Source organism: Pseudophryne corroboree, chromosome 9 (assembly GCF_028390025.1).
Source record: "Pseudophryne corroboree isolate aPseCor3 chromosome 9, aPseCor3.hap2, whole genome shotgun sequence".
NCBI classification, from domain to species: domain Eukaryota; kingdom Metazoa; phylum Chordata; class Amphibia; order Anura; family Myobatrachidae; genus Pseudophryne; species Pseudophryne corroboree.
In genome coordinates, this window is record NC_086452.1 from 64,288,632 (window position 1) to 64,307,677 (window position 19,046).

Genomic DNA, 19,046 nt, shown 5'->3' on the forward strand with positions numbered 1-19,046 from the left:
TACATCGTTCGTTGTAAGAGTACGACGCGCATGCGCATTGCGCCGCATACGCATGCGCAGAACTGCCATTTTTTTGCCTGATCGCTGCGCTGCGAACGAAAGCAGCTAGCGATCAACTCGGAATGACCACCTTAATGCTCATGCACATAGGGCCTAATTCAGACCTGTTCGCTCCTCTGCAAATTTGCAGAGGGCTGTGATCAGATAGTCGCCGCCCATTAAGAGTGAAAACCCGCCACGTGCAAGTGTGCAAATGCATGCGTACGCCGTGCAAAAACTTAGCCAGACAGCGGACATCTGCAAATCCGTTCGCAACTCACTCACCATGTAATGATTTTTCCAGTCTGTGCAGTCTGCGCGTAGCCCAGGACTTACTCCTACAGTGTGATACAATCAGGCTGATCGGGGCCGGAGCTGACGTCACACACCCTCCCAGAAAACGCTTGGGAACGCCTGCGTTTTTCCTGAAACTCCCAGAAAGCTGCCAGTCACCACCCCCAAACGTCCGCTTGCTGTCAATCACCTTGCGTACGCCTAGCGATCAAAATTTTTGCCCCATTCTTTCGCTGTTTGGGCTCGTGCCTGCGCACTGCGGTGCATACACAGTCATTAGAAAATCAGCCGCTGTGCGATTTCACACAGCAGCAATCAGGTCTGAATTAGACCCACAGATCCTTCTCAGAATCAGGCCCCAAGTATCTCTGGAATGAAGACACCACCAACCTCAGATCCTCTCAATCTCCCATTATCCCAAATTGCCACCCCTAGGGGTGTAAAGGTCTCTTTCGGGGTTATTGATTGGGTCTTCAAAAATCTTGTCCTTAAAGTAACTGTTTTAGTTAATCTTCCTTTCCTATTCCTCTCCTTATCAGGTACAGCGTTCACTTGGCTGGTGGCGTCATCTCAGGCAACAATACCTGCCTCATTATTCCAATGTTCAGAATCAGATCGTTCTGGTATGATTTCCAAGCTATCTGATCAAAAAATTCCAAAGGTGGGGGCTTTTGGAGGGAGCTATAACAATGTGGCTCTCCTGTTCTGTCCATCTCAGCCAGGGCCGGTTCTGGGGCTCTGTGTGCCCCGGGCGCCAATAGGGGGGCGTGGCTTCATACAGGGGGCGTGGTCATTTACGCCCCCTGTACAGACTACTGTAGCGCTGAAATGTGCGGTGCGCGATGATGTCATCGCGCACCGCACAGTAAAGGACCTCTCCACGAAGGGAAACTAGACGCGTACGCAGCGGCCAGCGGCAGCGGTGGGCACAGCAGCAGCGGATCTTGCCCTGGTGCGGCGCCCTCCGGATGGCGCCCTCCGGGAGGCGGCGCCCCGGGCAAAAGTCCTGCTTGCCCGTGGCAAGATCCGCTACTGATCCCAGCCTTGTGATAATCCATCTGCATTTGGCATTATTATTGTTTATGTTGTGCCACAAAAGATTCTGCAGCACCTAAAGGGCCGTACTGACGCGGAGCTTTCCCCAGAGATGTGTGCTGAGCAGTCTAGAACATCAGGACCGCACATCGCTGTCGCCGGCACCCCTACACACGGAGCGATGTTCACCTAATTTCTAAGCAATCTAGTCAGATTGCTCAGAAATGAGCTGAACATCGCTCTGTGTGTACACCCCTTAAAAGTACATAAATAAAAAAAACAAATAGAAAAAAATAAGATTTTACTCACCGGTAAATCTATTTCTCGTAGTCCGTAGTGGATGCTGGGTACTCCGTAAGGACCATGGGGAATAGACGGGCTCCGCAGGAGACTGGGCACTTCTTTAAAGAAAAGATTAGGTACTACATCTGGTGTGCACTGGCTCCTCCCTCTATGCCCCTCCTCCAGACCTCAGTTAGGGAAACTGTGCCTGGAAGAGCTGACATTACAAGGAAAGGATTTGGAATCCAGGGTAAGACTCATACCAGCCACACCAATCACACCGTACAACTCGTGATAACTATACCCAGTTAACAGTATGAACAACAACTGAGCCTCATTAAACTGATGGCTCAGAACAAAAAACCCTATAGTTAAGCAATAACTATATACAAGTATTGCAGAATTCCGCACTTGGGACGGGCTCCCAGCATCCACTACGGACTACGAGAAATAGATTTACCGGTGAGTAAAATCTTATTTTCTCTGACATCCTAGTGGATGCTGGGTACTCCGTAAGGACCATGGGGATTATACCAAAGCTCCCAAACGGGCGGGAGAGTGCGGATGACTCTGCAGCACCGAATGAGCAAACTCAAGGTCCTCCTCAGCCAGGGTATCAAACTTGTAGAATTTTGCAAACGTGTTTGATCCCGACCAGGTAGCAGCTCGGCAAAGTGTCACGAACCGGTCTCTTACCTCTGCGGGTTCTGGGGTTCATCCGTTGCCAGTGCGGTTGCTCGCGGTGCTGTGCGCCCGTGTGGGGACACGGCGTGATCAATGGCACAGGTAATGCAGAGTCTGGGAACTGTAAGTGCGGGGACCAAATGGCCTAAGGCACTGCGGTGTGTCTGCTGTATAGGAGGTGGCCATGTTGGAGACCAAATAGCTAATACAGAGCACTTGTGAAAACACCTGTGGGCAGGTGTAAGCCAATCCCGTGCTTGTGCTGCCTTTAAGTAGGCTGGGATTATGTTACTCTGGGCCAGTGCTTTGTTGTATCAAAGCTGTGCTCTAGCTCTGAGCTCTCTCCGTGCATTCCTGTGTGATTCCCGTGGTCCAGATATCGCCTCCGTTCCCAGAGGTCCGTCTGCAGCCTTCACTGCTGAAAGATCCACCGGCTCTCTGCTGTGCTGTCAGTTAATTGCACTCCTATTGGAAATAGTTGGATTCCCAGTGTCCTGCATGAGGTTACCTTGTCAGTCTGCCTATCATTCAAAGTCTGGAGGATTCTGTTTCTCTCAGCTGTTCGTTTGTTCAACTCTGCATTTAACCCATTCATCGCCTTGTCTTCTACTACAGTTTCACAGTGATCTCCGGAACCCGCAAGTAACCCAATTCAGTACTTTTATTTGCTATGTTGTCATTACAAGGATAATTCATCACAGTCTCTCAGTTAACTCTCAAAGCTTCATTGCCAATTCTTACAGTTAATTCTCCATGTCTGCATTAACCAGTTAAACACAATCTGCAGTTCAGCATCAAAGCTTGTTTATATTTGCTATGTTGTCATAACAAGGATAATTCTTCAGTCTCTCAGTTAACTCTCAAAACTCCATTGCAAATCCTTACAGTTATCTCTTCATGTCTGCATTATCCAGTTAATAACATTCTGCAGTTCAGCATCAAAGCTTGTTTATATTTGCTATGTTGTCATAACAAGGATAATTCTTCACAGTCTCTCAGTTAACTCTCAAAACTCCATTGCAAATCCTTACAGTTATCTCTTCATGTCTGCATTATCCAGTTAATCATATTCTGCAGTTCAGCATCAAAGCTCGTTTATATTTGGACAATCCAACATTTATTCATCAGCTTGTTTTGCATATGTTTCCATGAACATTTCTTTTATGTATTTTTGAGTTTTCTCTTGCATATTATTCCTGCAATACTTCAGTATAATATGATGATTAACAACTTGTCAGTTAACTCTTTACTGAATTGTTATTTTGAATAAATATATGAATCGGAACTTTCTTCGTCCTCCCTGCTTTCTTCATAGCCCAGCACCTACACCTGTGGTTGGTTCCGGGTTAACGGATTCACAAAAACACCCGGACCTGACACAAAGTTGTAAAGCCGAGACCCCTCGGGCAGCCGCACAAGAAGAGCCCACCTTCCTCGTGGAATGGGCTTTGACTGATTTAGGATGCGGCAGTCCAGCCGCAGAATGTGCAAGTTGAATCGTGCAACAGATCCAGCGAGCAATAGTCTGCTTAGAAGCAGGAGCACCCAGCTTGTTGGGTGCATGCAGGATAAACAGCGAGTCAGTTCTTCTGACTCTAGCCGTCCTGGAAACATAGATTTTCAGGGCCCGGACTACATCCAGCAACTTGGAAGCCTCCAAGTCCCGAGTAGCCGCAGGCACCACAATAGGTTGGTTCAAATGAAACGCTGATACCACCTTAGGGAGAAATTGGGGACGACTCCTCAATTCTGCCCTGTCCATATGGAAGATCAGATAGGGGCTCTTACATGACAAAGCCGCCAATTCTGACACACGCCTAGCCGAAGCCAAGGCCAAAAGCATGACCACTTTCCACGTGAGATATTTCAACTCCACTGTCTGAAGTGGCTCAAACCAATGTGATTTTAGGAAATCCAACACAACGTTGAGATCCCAAGGTGCCACTGGAGGCACAAAAGGGGGCTGAATATGCAGCACTCCCTTAACAAACGTCTGAACTTCAGGCAGTGAAGCCAGTTCTTTATGAAAGAAAATAGACAGGGCCGAAATCTGGACTTTAATGGTTCCCAATTTTAGGCCCATAGACACTCCTGACTGTAGGAAGTGCAGAAATCGACCCAGCTGAAATTCTTCTGTTGGGGCCTTCATAGCCTCACACCAAGCAACATATTTTCGCCATATGCGGTGATAATGTTTTGCTGTCACATCCTTCCTAGCTTTTATCAGCGTAGGAATGACTTCAACCGGAATGCCCTTTTCCATCAGGATCCGGCGTTCAACCGCCATGCCGTCAAACGCAGCCGCGGTAAGTCTTGGAACAGACAGGGCCCCTGCTGTAGCAGGTCCTGTCAGAGCGGCAGAGGCCAAGGGTCCTCTGAGATCATTTCTTGTAGTTCCGGGTACCAAGTCCTTCTTGGCCAATCCGGAACGATGAGTATAGTTCTTACTCCTCTCTTTCTTATTATCCTCAGTACCTTTGGTATGAGAGGAAGAGGAGGGAACACATAAACCGACTAGTACACCCACGGTGTCACTAGAGCGTCCACAGCTATCCCCTGAGGGTCCCTTGACCTTGCGCAATATCTTTTTAGCTTTTTGTTGAGGCGGGACGCCGTCATGTCCACCTGTGGCCTTTCCCAACGATTTACAATCAGCTGGAAGACTTCTGGATGAAGTCCCCACTCTCCCGGGTGGAGGTCGTGCCTGCTGAGGAAGTCTGCTTCCCAGTTGTCCACTCCCGGAATGAACACTGCTGACCGTGCTATCACGTGATTTTCCGCCCATCGGAGAATCCTTGTGGCTTCTGCCATCGCCATCCTGCTTCTTGTGCCGCCCTGTCGGTTTACATGGGCGACCGCCGTGATGTTGTCTGACTGAATCAGCACCGGCTGGTTTTGAAGCAGGGGTTTTGCCTGACTTAGGGCATTGTAAATAGCCCTTAGTTCCAGAATATTTATGTGTAGGGAAGCTTCCTGACTCGACCATTGTCCTTGGAAGTTTCTTCCCTGAGTGACTGCCCCCCAACCTCGGAGGCTTGCATCCGTGGTCACCAGGACCCAGTCCTGTATGCCGAATCTGCGGCCCTCGAGAAGATGAGCACTCTGCAGCCACCACAGCAGAGACACCCTGGTCCTCGGGGACAGGGTGATCAGCCGATGCATCTGAAGATGCGATCCGGACCACTTGTCTAACAGATCCCACTGAAAGATCCGTGCATGGAACCTGCCGAATGGAATTGCCTCGTAAGAAGCTACCATCTTTCCCAGGACTCGCGTGCAGTGATGCACCGACACCTGTTTTGGTTTTAGGAGGTCTCTGACCAGAGATGACAACTCCTTGGCCTTCTCCTCCGGGAGAAACACCTTCTTCTGTTCTGTGTCCAGAATCATACCCAGGAACAGCAGACGCGTCGTAGGAACCAGCTGCGACCTCGGGATATTCAGAATCCAGCCGTGCTGTTGTAGCACTTCCTGAGATAGTGCTACTCCGACCAACAACTGCTCCCTGGACCTCGCCTTTATAAGGAGATCGTCCAAGTACGGGATAATTATAACTCCCTTCTTTCGAAGGAGTATCATCATTTCGGCCATTACTTTGGTAAATACCCTCGGTGCCGTGGACAGACCAAACGGCAACGTCTGGAATTGGTAATGGGAGTCCTGTACCACAAAACGGAGGTACACCTGGTGAGGTGGGTAAATGGGGACATGTAGGTAAGCATCCTTGATGTCCAGTGATACCATGTAATCCCCCTCTTCCAGGCTTGCAATAACCGCCCTGAGCGATTCCATTTTGAACTTGAACTTCCTTATATTAGTGTTCAAGGATTTCAAATTTAGAATGGGTCTCACCGAACCGTCTGGTTTCGGTACCACAAACATTGTGGAATAGTAACCCCGTCCCTGTTGAAGGAGGGGAACTTTGATTATCACCTGCTGGAGGTACAGCTTGTGAATTGCCGCCAGTACTACCTCCCTGTCCTGGGGAGTAGCTGGCAAGGCTGATTTGAGGTAACGGCGAGGGGGAGACGTCTCGAACTCCAGCTTGTATCCCTGAGATACCACTTTTAGAACCCAGAGATCCACCTGTGAGCGAACCCACTGGTCGCTGAAGTTCCGGAGACGGGCCCCCACCGCACCTGGCTCCACATGTGGAGCCCCAGCGTCATGCGGTGGACTTAGTGGAAGCAGGGGAGGATTTTTGTTCTTGGGAACTGGCTGTATGGTGCAGCTTTTTCCCTCTACCCCTGCCTCTGGGCAGAAAGGACGCGCCTCTAACCCGCTTGCCTTTCTGAGGCCGAAAGGACTGTACTTGATAATACGGTGCTTTCTTAGGCTGTGAGGGAACCGGAGGTAAAAAAGTCGACTTCCCAGCTGTTGCTGTGGATACGAGGTCCGAAAGACCGTCCCCAAACAATTCCTCACCCTTATAAGGCAAAATTTCCATGTGCCTTTTAGAATCAGCATCACCTGTCCACTGCCGAGTCCATAATACTCTCCTGGCAGAAATGGACATCGCATTAATTCTAGATGCCAGCCGGCAAATGTCCCTCTGTGCATCTCTCATATATAAGACTACGTCTTTAATATGCTCTATGGTTAGCAATATAGTGTCCCTGTCAAGGGAATCAATGTTATCAGACAGGGAATCAGACCACGCTGCTGCAGCACTACACATCCATGCTGAAGCAATAGCAGGTCTCAGTATAGTACCTGAGTGTGTATACACAGACTTCAGGATAGCCTCATGCTTTCTATCTGCAGGCTCCTTTAAGGCGGCCGTATCCTGAGACGGCAGTGCCACCTTTTTTGATAAGCGTGTGAGCGCCTTGTCCACCTTAGGGGATGTCTCCCAGCGTAACCTATCCGTTGGCGGGAAAGGGTACGCCATTAGTAACCGCTTAGAAATTACTAGTTTCTTATCTGGGGAACCCCACGCTTCTTCACACAATTCATTTAACTCATCAGATGGGGGAAAAGTCACTGGCTGCTTTTTCTCCCCAAACATAATACCCTTTTTTGTGGTAACCGGGTTAATGTCAGAAATGTGCAACACATTTTTCATTGCCGTAATCATGCATCGGATGGCCCTAGTGGATTGTATATTTGTCTCATCCTCGTCGACACTGGAGTCAGACTCCGTGTCGACATCTGTGTCTGCCATCTGAAGTAGCGGGCGTTTTTGAGCCCCTGACGGCCTCTGAGATGCCTGGGCAGGCGCGGGCTGAGATGCCGGCTGTCCTAAAGCTGCGTCATCGAACCTTTTATGCAAGGAGTTGACACTGTCGGTTAATACCTTCCACATATCCATCCACTCACGTGTCGGCCCCGCAGGGGGCGACATCACACTTATCGGCACCTGCTCCGCCTCCACGTAAGCGTCCTCATCAAACATGTCGACACAGCCGTACCGACAAACCGCACACACACACACACACACACACACACACACAGGGAATGCTCTGACTGAGGACAGGACCCCACAAAGTCCTTTGGGGAGACAGAGAGAGAGTATGCCAGCACACACCAGAGCGCTATATAACAGAGGGATAGACACTATACACAAAGTGAATTTTCCCCCTATAGCTGCTTATATCACAATATACGCCTAAATTTATGTGCCCCCCCTCTCTTTTTTACCCTTTCTGTAGTGTATACTGCAGGGGAGAGCCTGGGAAGCGTCCTTCCAGCGGAGCTGTGAAGAGAAAATGGCGCTGGCTGTGCTGAGGGAGATAGCCCCGCCCCTTCAACGGCGGGCTTCTCCCGCTTTTTATATCATTAATGGCGGGGGTTTCTGCACATATACAGTGTTAAACACTGTATTATGTGCTTTTTATTGCCAAAAGGTATATTAATTGCAGCCCAGGGCGCCCCCCCCCCCCCCAGCGCCCTGCACCCACCAGTGACCGGAGCGTGTGGTGTGCTGTGGGAGCAATGGCGCACAGCTGCAGTGCTGTGCGCTACCTTATTGAAGACCGAAGTCTTCAGCCGCCGATTTCATCGCTTCTCTTCTGTCTTCTGGCTCTGCAAGGGGGACGGCGGCGCGGCTCCGGGAACGAACGATCGAGGTCAGGCCCTGTGTTCGATCCCTCTGGAGCTAATGGTGTCCAGTAGCCTAAGAAGCACAAGCTAGCTGCAAGCAGGTAGGTTTGCTTCTCTCCCCTCAGTCCCTCGTAGCAGTGAGTCTGTTGCCAGCAGATCTCACTGAAAATAAAAAACCTAACAAATACTTTTCTTTTTAGTGAACTCAGGAGAGCCCACTAAGTGCATCCAGCTCTGGCCGGGCACAGATTCTAACTGGGGTCTGGAGGAGGGGCATAGAGGGAGGAGCCAGTGCACACCAGATGTAGTACCTAATCTTTTCTTTAAAGAAGTGCCCAGTCTCCTGCGGAGCCCGTCTATTCCCCATGGTCCTTACGGAGTACCCAGCATCCACTAGGACGTCAGAGCAACAATGACTTTTAATAGAAGACGCTGTTTAGGAACTGGCGGCTAATTCAGACCTGATCGCTAGGCTGCGTTTTCGTACAGCGGGAGATCAGGTCTAAACTGCGCATGTGTATGCACCGCAATGCGCAGGCGCCTCGAATGGGTACAACAAGGGCCGGACTGGGACCAAAAATAGGCCCTGGCATTTTTGAAGCACACAGGCCCACCTCGGTGTCAGCATCTGACTCCTCCCCTTACTATTTCTGACTCCTCCTACTTCTTAGTCTATGCTCTTACAAATATAAATTAATATTATAACAACATACAAGTGTACATCATTCTGTATTAAAATACACACAACCATTGGTTGAAGTGGAAATGTTGAAGTGGGGGGTATGGAAAAATAAAGGTTGTAACTAAGCACGCGCGCTCCAGAAAAGGGGCATGGACACGCACGCGCCCCATTCACTAGAATGAGAGCGTCTGTGTGCACTCCCGGCGGGGCTAAGCAGCAACCAATCAGACAGAGTGCCCCATAGAGGTACTATGTGCGCGCGCCGAAGGCCCGCGCACCAAAAATAATGGTGTGGCCAATTAAAATGGGACGTGATACACAGACATATGCCCCCAATAGTGGAGTGCCAGATCCACAATTGCCCCCACAGTGCCAGGTATACAAATGCCCCCACAGTGCCAGGTATACAAATGCCCCCACAGTGCCAGATCCACAAATGCCCCCACAGTGTCAGATCCACAAATGCCCCCACAGAGCCAGATCCACAAATGCCCCACAGAGCCAGATCCACAAATGCCCCCACAGTTCCAGCCAATTGCCCCCACAGTGCCAGGTATACAAATGCCCCCACAGTGCCAGGTATACAAATGCCCCCACAGTGCCAACCAATTGCCCCCACAGTGCCAGGTAAACAATTGCCCCCACAATGCCAGCCAATTGCCCCCACAGTGCCAGGTATACAAATGCCCCCACAGTGCCAGGTAAACAATTGCCCCCACAGTGCCAGCCAATTGTCCCCACAGCAGTGATGCAGCTGCTTACCGCTGCTGCTCCTCCGGCTGGGATGTGACTGAGGGCTGTCATGAGCTGAGAGCGCGCCTATGTCTGGCGGCGTGTAGCGGACTTCAAACCTGCTGCCGGTTCGTGAGCCAATCAGAGCTCGCGGACCGGCAGCGGCGGCTCCTGATTGGCTGCCGGTCCGCGAGCTCTGATTGGCTCACGAACCGGCGGCTGGTTTGAAGTCCACTATATGCCGCCAGACATAGCCGCGCTGGCGCGCTCTCCTCCCCTGACAGCTGAGACACGCTGCCACCAAACTGAGCGGCAGCGTGTCTCAGTGAGCGCTTGACCGGCCCACGTGGCCATCGGCCCTTCTGGCATTTGCCAGAAGTGCCAGATGGCCAGTCCATCCCTGGGTACAAAGCAGATCGCCGCTCAACAATGGGTTTGTGCGAAGGATCCATTCGTACAGGTGTTCGCAAGGAGATTGACAGGAAGAAGGCGTTTGTGGGTGGCAACTGACCGTTTTCTGGGAGTGTTTGGAAAAACTCAGGCGTGTCCATACTTTTGCAGGGAGGGTTCCTGACATCAATTCTGATCCTGGACAGGCTGATGTGATCGCAGCGGCTGAGTAAGTCCTGGGCTGCGCAGAGACTGCACAAGATCTGTTTGTACCGCTCTGCTACACATGCGTTCGCACACTTGCACAGCTAAAATACACTCCCCCTGTAGGTGGCGACTATCTGATTGCAGCAGTGCAAAAATCGCCTGCTAGCAATCAGGTCTGAATTAGCCCCTGTGACCCATTGTAAGCTCTCACGAGCAGGGCCCTCTTCCCTCATGTGCCTTTCCTTCTCTTAGACCATCGTCTACTCTATACTCCCTTCGATGGCACCAAATCCCTCGGTTTTCTCCGCTCTGATACTTATGTCAGTGTTGTCTGCTGATGCAGCTATGTTTATGTATGCTGTACTTGTCCTATATTGTCTTCAACTGCAAAGATGCATACACACAGTGCAATGTATTTTTGCTTCGCAAGAAAAGTTAGCACATATCGCACCATGTGCACATAGTTTGCGATACCGATGAGCAGTACCGTGGGATCGGTATCCAGACTCCAGGTCAACAACAAAAAGGTCGACACACCTCAGGTCGACATGGACAGAAGGTCGACATGGACAAAAGGTCGCATGATTTTTTTACATTTTTTTTCTTTTTTGGAACCTTTTCATACTTAACGATCCACGTGGACTACGATTGGAACGGTAGTCTGTGCCGAGCGGAGCGAAGGCACCATGCGGGGGGGGCGCGGTGCACTAATTGGGGTTCCCGGTCACTCTACGAAGAAAACGACACCAAAAAAACATAAAAAACCCATGTCGACCTTTTTACGGTCGACCTTTTGTCCATGTCGACCTAAGGTGTGTCGACCTTTTTGTTGTCGACCTGGAGTCCCAGACCTGTGGGATTGGTATCAATTTTTTACTTTATTGTGTACAATCTAGTAGTAAGTATAGTCAAAAACGGCCATAGTCAAAATTGCACATAGCAAAAATCGCACCGTGTGTATAGACAATATTGGTGCTTCTGCGCTCTGGGGGAGTACAAGGGAAATCGTATAGTCAAAATCGGGCATAAGGCCCATACACACAATGAGATTTGGGCTATGCCCGATTCTCACTATGCAACAGGGGCTAGGTCGGCATCGCAAGCACATAATACTGACTATGTGCGATTTTGGTTAAGTGTCAATTTTGACTATCTCTTCTATAAATAGTCAAAATTTACTTGCCTGCACAGTCTATCTATGATTGCAATGCCGTCCGCGCGGGGCCGCGCATCGGCATCGAAACGGGATCGCAAGGTGACTTTCACCTTGCGATCTGCACTAACTTTTCTTACGATTTTGACTATATAGTTAAAATCGTAAGAAAATATCTCCCCGTGTGTACACACCAATAGTCAATATCTCACCGTGTGTGCACCTTAAGTCAGTTTTTTTGTTTTGCTTTTTTATGTACTCTGTAATTGGGCGCTGTGGATCCCTTGTGGCGCTATATAAATTATAATAACAACAATAACAACAACAACAATAATAATTGACTTCCATGAGGGTTGGGAGTCCAGATATGCAAAGCAGAAACCCATGGCAGCACTCAGTGTACTGCAGATAGAAGGTTGGAGGGTGTGAATTTTTGTAGCTGCATAAGGGTTTTATTTCATTATTCTTTGGAGGCAATAAGCAAGATATGGAGCTTATTAAAATAAGATTTTACTTACCGATAAATCTATTTCTCGTAGTCCGTAGTGGATGCTGGGGACTCCGTCAGGACCATGGGGATTAGCGGCTCCGCAGGAGACAGGGCACAAAAATAAAGCTTTAGGATCAGGTGGTGTGCACTGGCTCCTCCCCCTATGACCCTCCTCCAAGCCTCAGTTAGGATACTGTGCCCGGACGAGCGTACACAATAAGGAAGGATTTTGAATCCCGGGTAAGACTCAAACCAGCCACACCAATCACACCGTACAACTTGTGATCTGAACCCAGTTAACAGTATGACAACGTAGGAGCCTCTGAACAGACGGCTCACAACAAGAACAACCCGATTTTTTTGTAACAATAACTATGTACAAGTATTGCAGACAATCCGCACTTGGGATGGGCGCCCAGCATCCACTACGGACTACGAGAAATAGATTTATCGGTAAGTAAAATCTTATTTTCTCTAAACGTACTAGTGGATGCTGGGGACTCCGTCAGGACCATGGGGATTATACCAAAGCTCCCAAACGGGCGGGAGAGTGCGGATGACTCTGCAGCACCGAATGAGAGAACTCCAGGTCCTCTTTAGCCAGGGTATCAAACTTGTAGAATTTTACAAACGTGTTCTCCCCCGACCACGTAGCTGCTCGGCAGAGTTGTAATGCCGAGACCCCTCGGGCAGCCGCCCAGGATGAGCCCACCTTCCTTGTGGAATGGGCCTTGACAGATTTAGGCTGTGGCAGGCCTGCCACAGAATGTGCAAGTTGAATTGTGCTACAAATCCAACGAGCAATCGTCTGCTTAGAAGCAGGAGCACCCAGCTTGTTGGGTGCATACAGTATAAACAGCGAGTCAGATTTTCTGACTCCAGCCGTCCTTGAAATATATATTTTCAATGCCCTGACAACGTCCAGCAACTTGGAATCCTCCAAATCGCTAGTAGCCGCAGGCACCACAATAGGCTGGTTCAGGTGAAACGCTGACACCACCTTAGGCAGAAAATGAGGACGCGTCCGCAGTTCTGCCCTGTCCGAATGGAAAATCAGATATGGGCTTTTATACGATAAAGCCGCCAATTCTGACACTCTCCTGGCTGAAGCCAGGGCCAGTAGCATGGTTACTTTCCATGTAAGATATTTCAAATCCGCCGATTTGAGTGGCTCAAACCAATGGGATTTGAGAAAATCCAAAACTACATTAAGGTCCCACGGAGCCACTGGGGGCACAATCGGGGGCTGTATATGTAGTACTCCTTTTACAAAAGTCTGGACTTCAGGAACTGAAGCCAATTCTTTCTGGAAGAAAATCGACAGGGCCGAAATTTGAACCTTAATGGACCCCAACTTGAGGCCCATAGACAATCCTGTTTGCAGGAAATGTAGGAATCGACCCAATTGAAATTCCTCCGTGGGGGCCTTCCTGGCCTCACACCACGCAACATATTTTCTCCAAATGCGGTGATAATGTTGTGCAGTCACCTCCTTCCTGGCTTTTACCAGTGTAGGAATGACCTCTTCCGGAATGCCTTTTTCCCTTAGAATTCGGCGTTCAACCGCCACGCCGTCAAACGCAGCCGCGGTAAGTCTTGGAATAGACACGGTCCCTGCTGAATCAGGTCCCGTCTTAGAGGTAGAGGCCACGGATTTTCCGTGAGCATCTCCTGAAGTTCCGGGTACCAAGTTCTTCTTGGCCAATCCGGAGCCACGAGTATCGTTCTTACTCCCCTTTGCCGTATAATTCTCAGTACTTTGGGTATGAGAGGCAGAGGAGGAAACACATACACTGACTGGAACACCCACGGTGTTACCAGAGCGTCCACAGCTATTGCCTGAGGGTCTCTTGACCTGGCGCAATACCTGTCCAGTTTTTTGTTGAGGCGAGACGCCATCATATCCACCTTTGGTTTTTCCCAACGGTTCACAATCATGTGGAAGACTTCTGGATGAAGTCCCCACTCTCCCGGGTGTAGATCGTGTCTGCTGAGGAAGTCTGCTTCCCAGTTGTCCACTCCCGGAATGAACACTGCTGACAGTGCTATCACATGATCTTCCGCCCAGCGAAGAATCCTTGCAGCTTCTGCCATTGCTCTCCTGCTTCTTGTGCCGCCCTGTCTGTTTACGTGGGCGACTGCCGTGATGTTGTCCGACTGGATCAACACCGGCCGACCCTGAAGCAGGGGTTTTGCCAGGCTTAGAGCATTGTAAATCGCTCTTAGCTCCAGTATATTTATGTGAAGAGACATCTCCAGGCTTGACCATACTCCCTGGAAGTTTCTTCCCTGTGTGACCGCTCCCCAGCCTCTCAGACTGGCATCCGTGGTCACCAGGACCCAGTCCTGTATGCCGAATCTGCGGCCTTCTAACAGATGAGCACTCTGTAACCACCACAGAAGAGACACCCTTGTCCGTGGCGATAAGGTTATCCGCTGATGCATCTGCAGGTGCGATCCGGACCATTTGTCCAGCAGATCCCACTGAAAAGTTCGTGCGTGGAATCTGCCGAATGGGATTGCTTCGTAAGAAGCCACCATCTTTCCCAGGACTCTTGTGCATTGATGCACAGACACTTTTCCTGGTTTTAGGAGGTTCCTGACAAGTTCGGATAACTCCCTGGCTTTCTCCTCCGGAAGAAACACCTTTTTCTGAACCGTGTCCAGAATCATTCCCAGGAACAGCAGACGTGTTGTCGGGGTCAACTGAGATTTTGGGAAATTCAGAATCCACCCGTGTTGTTGCAGCACTACTTGGGTTAGTGCTACTCCGTCCTCCAGCTGTTCTCTGGACCTTGCCCTTATCAGGAGATCGTCCAAGTAAGGGATAATTAATACGCCTTTTCTTCGTAGAAGAAACATCATTTCGGCCATTACCTTGGTAAAGACCCGAGGTGCCGTGGACAATCCAAACGGCAGCGTCTGAAACTGATAATGACAGTTTTGCACCACGAACCTGAGGTACCCTTGATGTGAAGGGCAAATTGGGACATGCAGGTAAGCATCCTTGATGTCCAGGGACACCATAAAGTCCCCTTCTTCCAGATTCGCTATCACTGCTCTGAGTGACTCCATCTTGAACTTGAATTTTTGTATGTACAGGTTCAAAGATTTCAGATTTAGAATAGGTCTTACCGAGCCGTCCGGCTTCGGTACCACAAATAGTGTGGAATAATACCCCTTTCCCTGTTGTAGGAGGGGTACCTTGACTATCACCTGCTGAGAATACAGCTTGTGAATGGCTTCCAATACAGTCGCCCTGTCTGAGGGAGACGTTGGCAGAGCAGACTTTAGGAAACGGCGAGGGGGAGACTTCTCGAATTCCAACCTGTAACCCTGAGATATTATCTGCAGGATCCAAGGGTCCACCTGTGAGCAAGCCCACTGCGCGCTGAAACTCTTGAGTCGACCCCCCACCGTTTCTGAGTCCGCTTGTAAAGCCCCAGCGTCATGCTGAGGGCTTTGCAGAACCCGCGGAGGGCTTCTGTTCCTGGGAAGGAGCTGCTTGCTGCCCTCTCTTACCCTTTCCTTTGCCTCGGGGCAGATATGACTGTCCTTTTGCCCGCTTGTTCTTATAGGACCGAAAGGACAGCGGCTGAAAAGACGGTGTCTTTTTCTGTTGGGAGGGGGTCTGAGGTAAAAAGGTGGATTTCCCGGCCGTTGCCGTGGCCACCAGATCCGATAGACCGACGCCAAATAATTCCTCCCCTTTATACGGCAATACTTCCATATGCCGTTTGGAATCCGCATCACCTGACCACTGTCGTGTCCATAAACTTCTTCTGGCAGATATGGACATCGCACTTACTCTCGATGCCAGAGTGCAAATATCCCTCTGAGCATCTCGCATATAAAGAAAAGCATCCTTTAATTGCTCTAAAGTCTGTAAAATACTGTCCCTATCCAGGGTATCAATATATTCAGTCAGGGAATCCGACCAGACCACCCCAGCACTGCACATCCAGGCTGAGGCGATTGGCTGGTCGCAGTATAACACCAGTATGTGTGTATATACTTTTTAGGGTAGTTTCCAGCCTCCTATCAGCTGGATCCTTGAGGGCGGCCGTATCAGGAGACGGTAACGCCACTTGTTTTGATAAGCGTGTGAGCGCCTTATCCACCTTAGGGGGTGTTTCCCAGCGCGCCCTAACCTCTGGCGGGAAAGGGTATAATGCCAATAACTTTTTTGAAATTAGCACTTTTCTATCTGGGTTAACCCACGCTTCATCACATACATCATTCAATTCCTCTGATTCAGGAAAAACTACAGGTAGTTTTTTCACCCCCCACATAATACCCCTTTTTGTGGTACTTGCAGTATCAGAGATATGCAAAGCCTCCTTCATTGCCGTGATCATATAACGTGTGGCCCTACTTGAAAATACGTTTGTTTCTTCACCGTCGACACTAGATTCAGTGTCCGTGTCTGGGTCTGTGTCGACCGACTGAGGTAAAGGGCGTTTTACAGCCCCTGACGGTGTCTGAGACGCCTGGGCAGGTACCAACTGGTTTTCCGGCCGTCTCATGTCGTCAACTGATTTTTGTAATGTGCTGACATTATCACGTAATTCCATAAACAAAGCCATCCATTCCGGTGTCGACTCCCTGGGGGGTGACATCACCATTATCGGCAATTGCTCTGCCTCCACACCAACATCGTCCTCATACATGTCGACACACACGTACCGACACACAGCAGACACACAGGGAATGCTCTATTGAAGACAGGACCCCACTAGCCCTTTGGGGAGACAGAGGGAGAGTTTGCCAGCACACACCCAAGCGCTATAATATATATGGGAACAACCTTATATAAGTGTTGTATCCTTATAGCAGCTTAAATATATAAAATATCGCCAAAAAAAGTGCCCCCCCTCTCTGTTTTACCCTGTTTCTGTAGTGCAGTGCAGGGGAGAGTCCTGGGAGCCTTCCTCACAGCGGAGCTGAGCAGGAATATGGCGCTGTGTGCTGAGGAGAATAAGCCCCGCCCCCTATTCCGGCGGGCTTTTCTCCCGGAGTTTGAGATATCTGGCAGGGGTTAAATACATCCATATAGCCTCAAGGGCTATATGTGATGTATTTTTTAGCCATAAAAAGTATTATACATTGCTGCCCAGGGCGCCCCCAGCAGCGCCCTGCACCCTCCGTGACCTAATGGTGTGAAGTGTGTGACAACAATGGCGCACAGCTGCAGTGCTGTGCGCTACCTTCATGAAGACTGAAAAGCCTTCTGCCGCCGGTTTCTGGACCTTCAATCTTCAGCATCTGCAAGGGGGGTCGGCGGCGCGGCTCCGGGACGAACCCCAGGGTGAGACCTGTGTTCCGACTCCCTCTGGAGCTAATGGTGTCCAGTAGCCTAAGAAGCCAATCCATCCTGCACGCAGGTGAGTTGAACTTCTCTCCCCTAAGTCCCTCGATGCAGTGAGCCTGTTGCCAGCAGGACTCACTGAAAATAAAAAACCTAAAACTTTTTCTAAGCAGCTCCTTAAGAGAGCCACCTAGATTGCACCCTGCTCAGACGGGCACAAAAACCTAACTGAGGCTTGGAGGAGGGTCATAGGGGGAGGAGCCAGTGCACACCACCTGATCCTAAAGCTTTATTTTTGTGCCCTGTCTCCTGCGGAGCCGCTAATCCCCATGGCCCTGACGGAGTCCCCAGCATCCACTAGGACGTTTAGAGAAAAGTGGGTTAAAAAGCGCCCTTAGAGAGCTCCTACCCCTGATTTGCCATACCCTGGAGGGGATTCATATTGAGATAAGCACATATATATTTTGCTAAAAGTAGGCACAATACAGATAGATGTCCCAGCTCTGGAGATCACAAGAATCCCTTGCAAGAACCATGGCGGGGGTAGGTGAAGCCTCTCCCCTCACTGTACACAACGCCTAGGTCTATGGGCAGGAGCTCTGCGACTCTCTTGTGCACAGTACAGGTGTAAGGTTATTTCCCCATCTGCCTGGCGCTTAAACGCGGCCAGCATAGAGTCCCTCTCGGAGACCCGGGTGAGGACATGACACAGGCCATGTGGAGGATGACTACAACTCCCGGCATGCAGCGCGGGCGACGCCATGTTGGATTGACATTCCCACATGAATCCATGCAGGAGAGCGGCCTGAGCACTGGACCCGCCCCGCTGAGCGCTGATTGGGTGAGCTGGCCGGCGGCGCCGTCGCTGGTTGGCGGGGGACGTGTGCTCGTCACGGCCGTCTCCATAGACAGGGGGAGAGTGAGAGGTGAGTCGCGGGGTGTTCTGTGTGTGTGAGGAGGGCTGAGAGGCCTATGTGTCGCCGTCATGTACATGTATGTGCCCCTCATAGGGGGGGATCTGGGTGGTCGTGCTACAGAGGGGCCCGGGGTCGTGCAAGGGCCTGGGAGCAGCGTGTGGGCCTGGCGGGGGGTGAGCTGTGAGGGGCTCACGTACAGAGAGCGGGCACTTGCAGTCCGTCCCAATGAGGAGTCGTGGTCAAGGGTGGGTGCATTGTGCATCTGCCCATTTATCACGTGACCTTTGCCATGCTGGGGCCCCACATGTTCCCTTTAGGGCCCAAGCTTTGCCACCACCCCCTCTCCCTTGGCCTAGTGCTGACTGTCCCTCAGTGGCCCATGCTGACATGCAGCATATCCCTCCCACAGGCCTCCATCCTGCTGCACAGCCTGTGCCACCTTACCCTGCCCTGTGGCTTGTGTATACAGCTGGGGCACTACAAGTCTCAGCATGGAAAGGTTGGAAGGCCACCAGTTACCTGAGCTGGCTTTGTGTTTAAGGTGTACCTGGGGGCTCGCAGGCAGTGAGGTCACCGTGCCATGCAGTGCTGGTGTCCCATCGCTTGTGGCATCTTCCCAGTATACATACCGGTGCTTCCAGCTCTGGCAAATGCTTTTCCACCTGTTGTCTGGTACACTGAACATTGGTGGTATTCTGCCGCAATCCTACCTTCTGTTGTATCCCAGCACACCTGGTAGATGGTACCTGATCGCTGTGACTTATTCCACCGGCCTCTCTGACTGTGAAGCA

General features: G+C 50.4%; 1 protein-coding gene across 3 annotated transcripts in view; it reads left to right on the forward strand.

The window, feature by feature from the left end:
* ERI3 (ERI1 exoribonuclease family member 3) overlaps nucleotides 1-19,046 on the forward strand; it is a 475,972-nt gene that overhangs the window by 38,528 nt on the left and 418,398 nt on the right. Inside the window, exon 1 of one of the 3 annotated variants that reach the window (XM_063939466.1) lies at nucleotides 18,048-18,264. The exons of 1 other annotated variant lie outside the window; for it this stretch is intronic. In XM_063939466.1, the coding sequence (XP_063795536.1) occupies nucleotides 18,054-18,264 (211 nt within the window). In that variant the 5' untranslated portion in view covers nucleotides 18,048-18,053. Of the gene's footprint in view, nucleotides 1-18,047; nucleotides 18,265-18,307; nucleotides 18,332-19,046 lie in introns of those variants that run through there. One more of the 3 variants, XM_063939467.1, reaches the window with a different exon arrangement.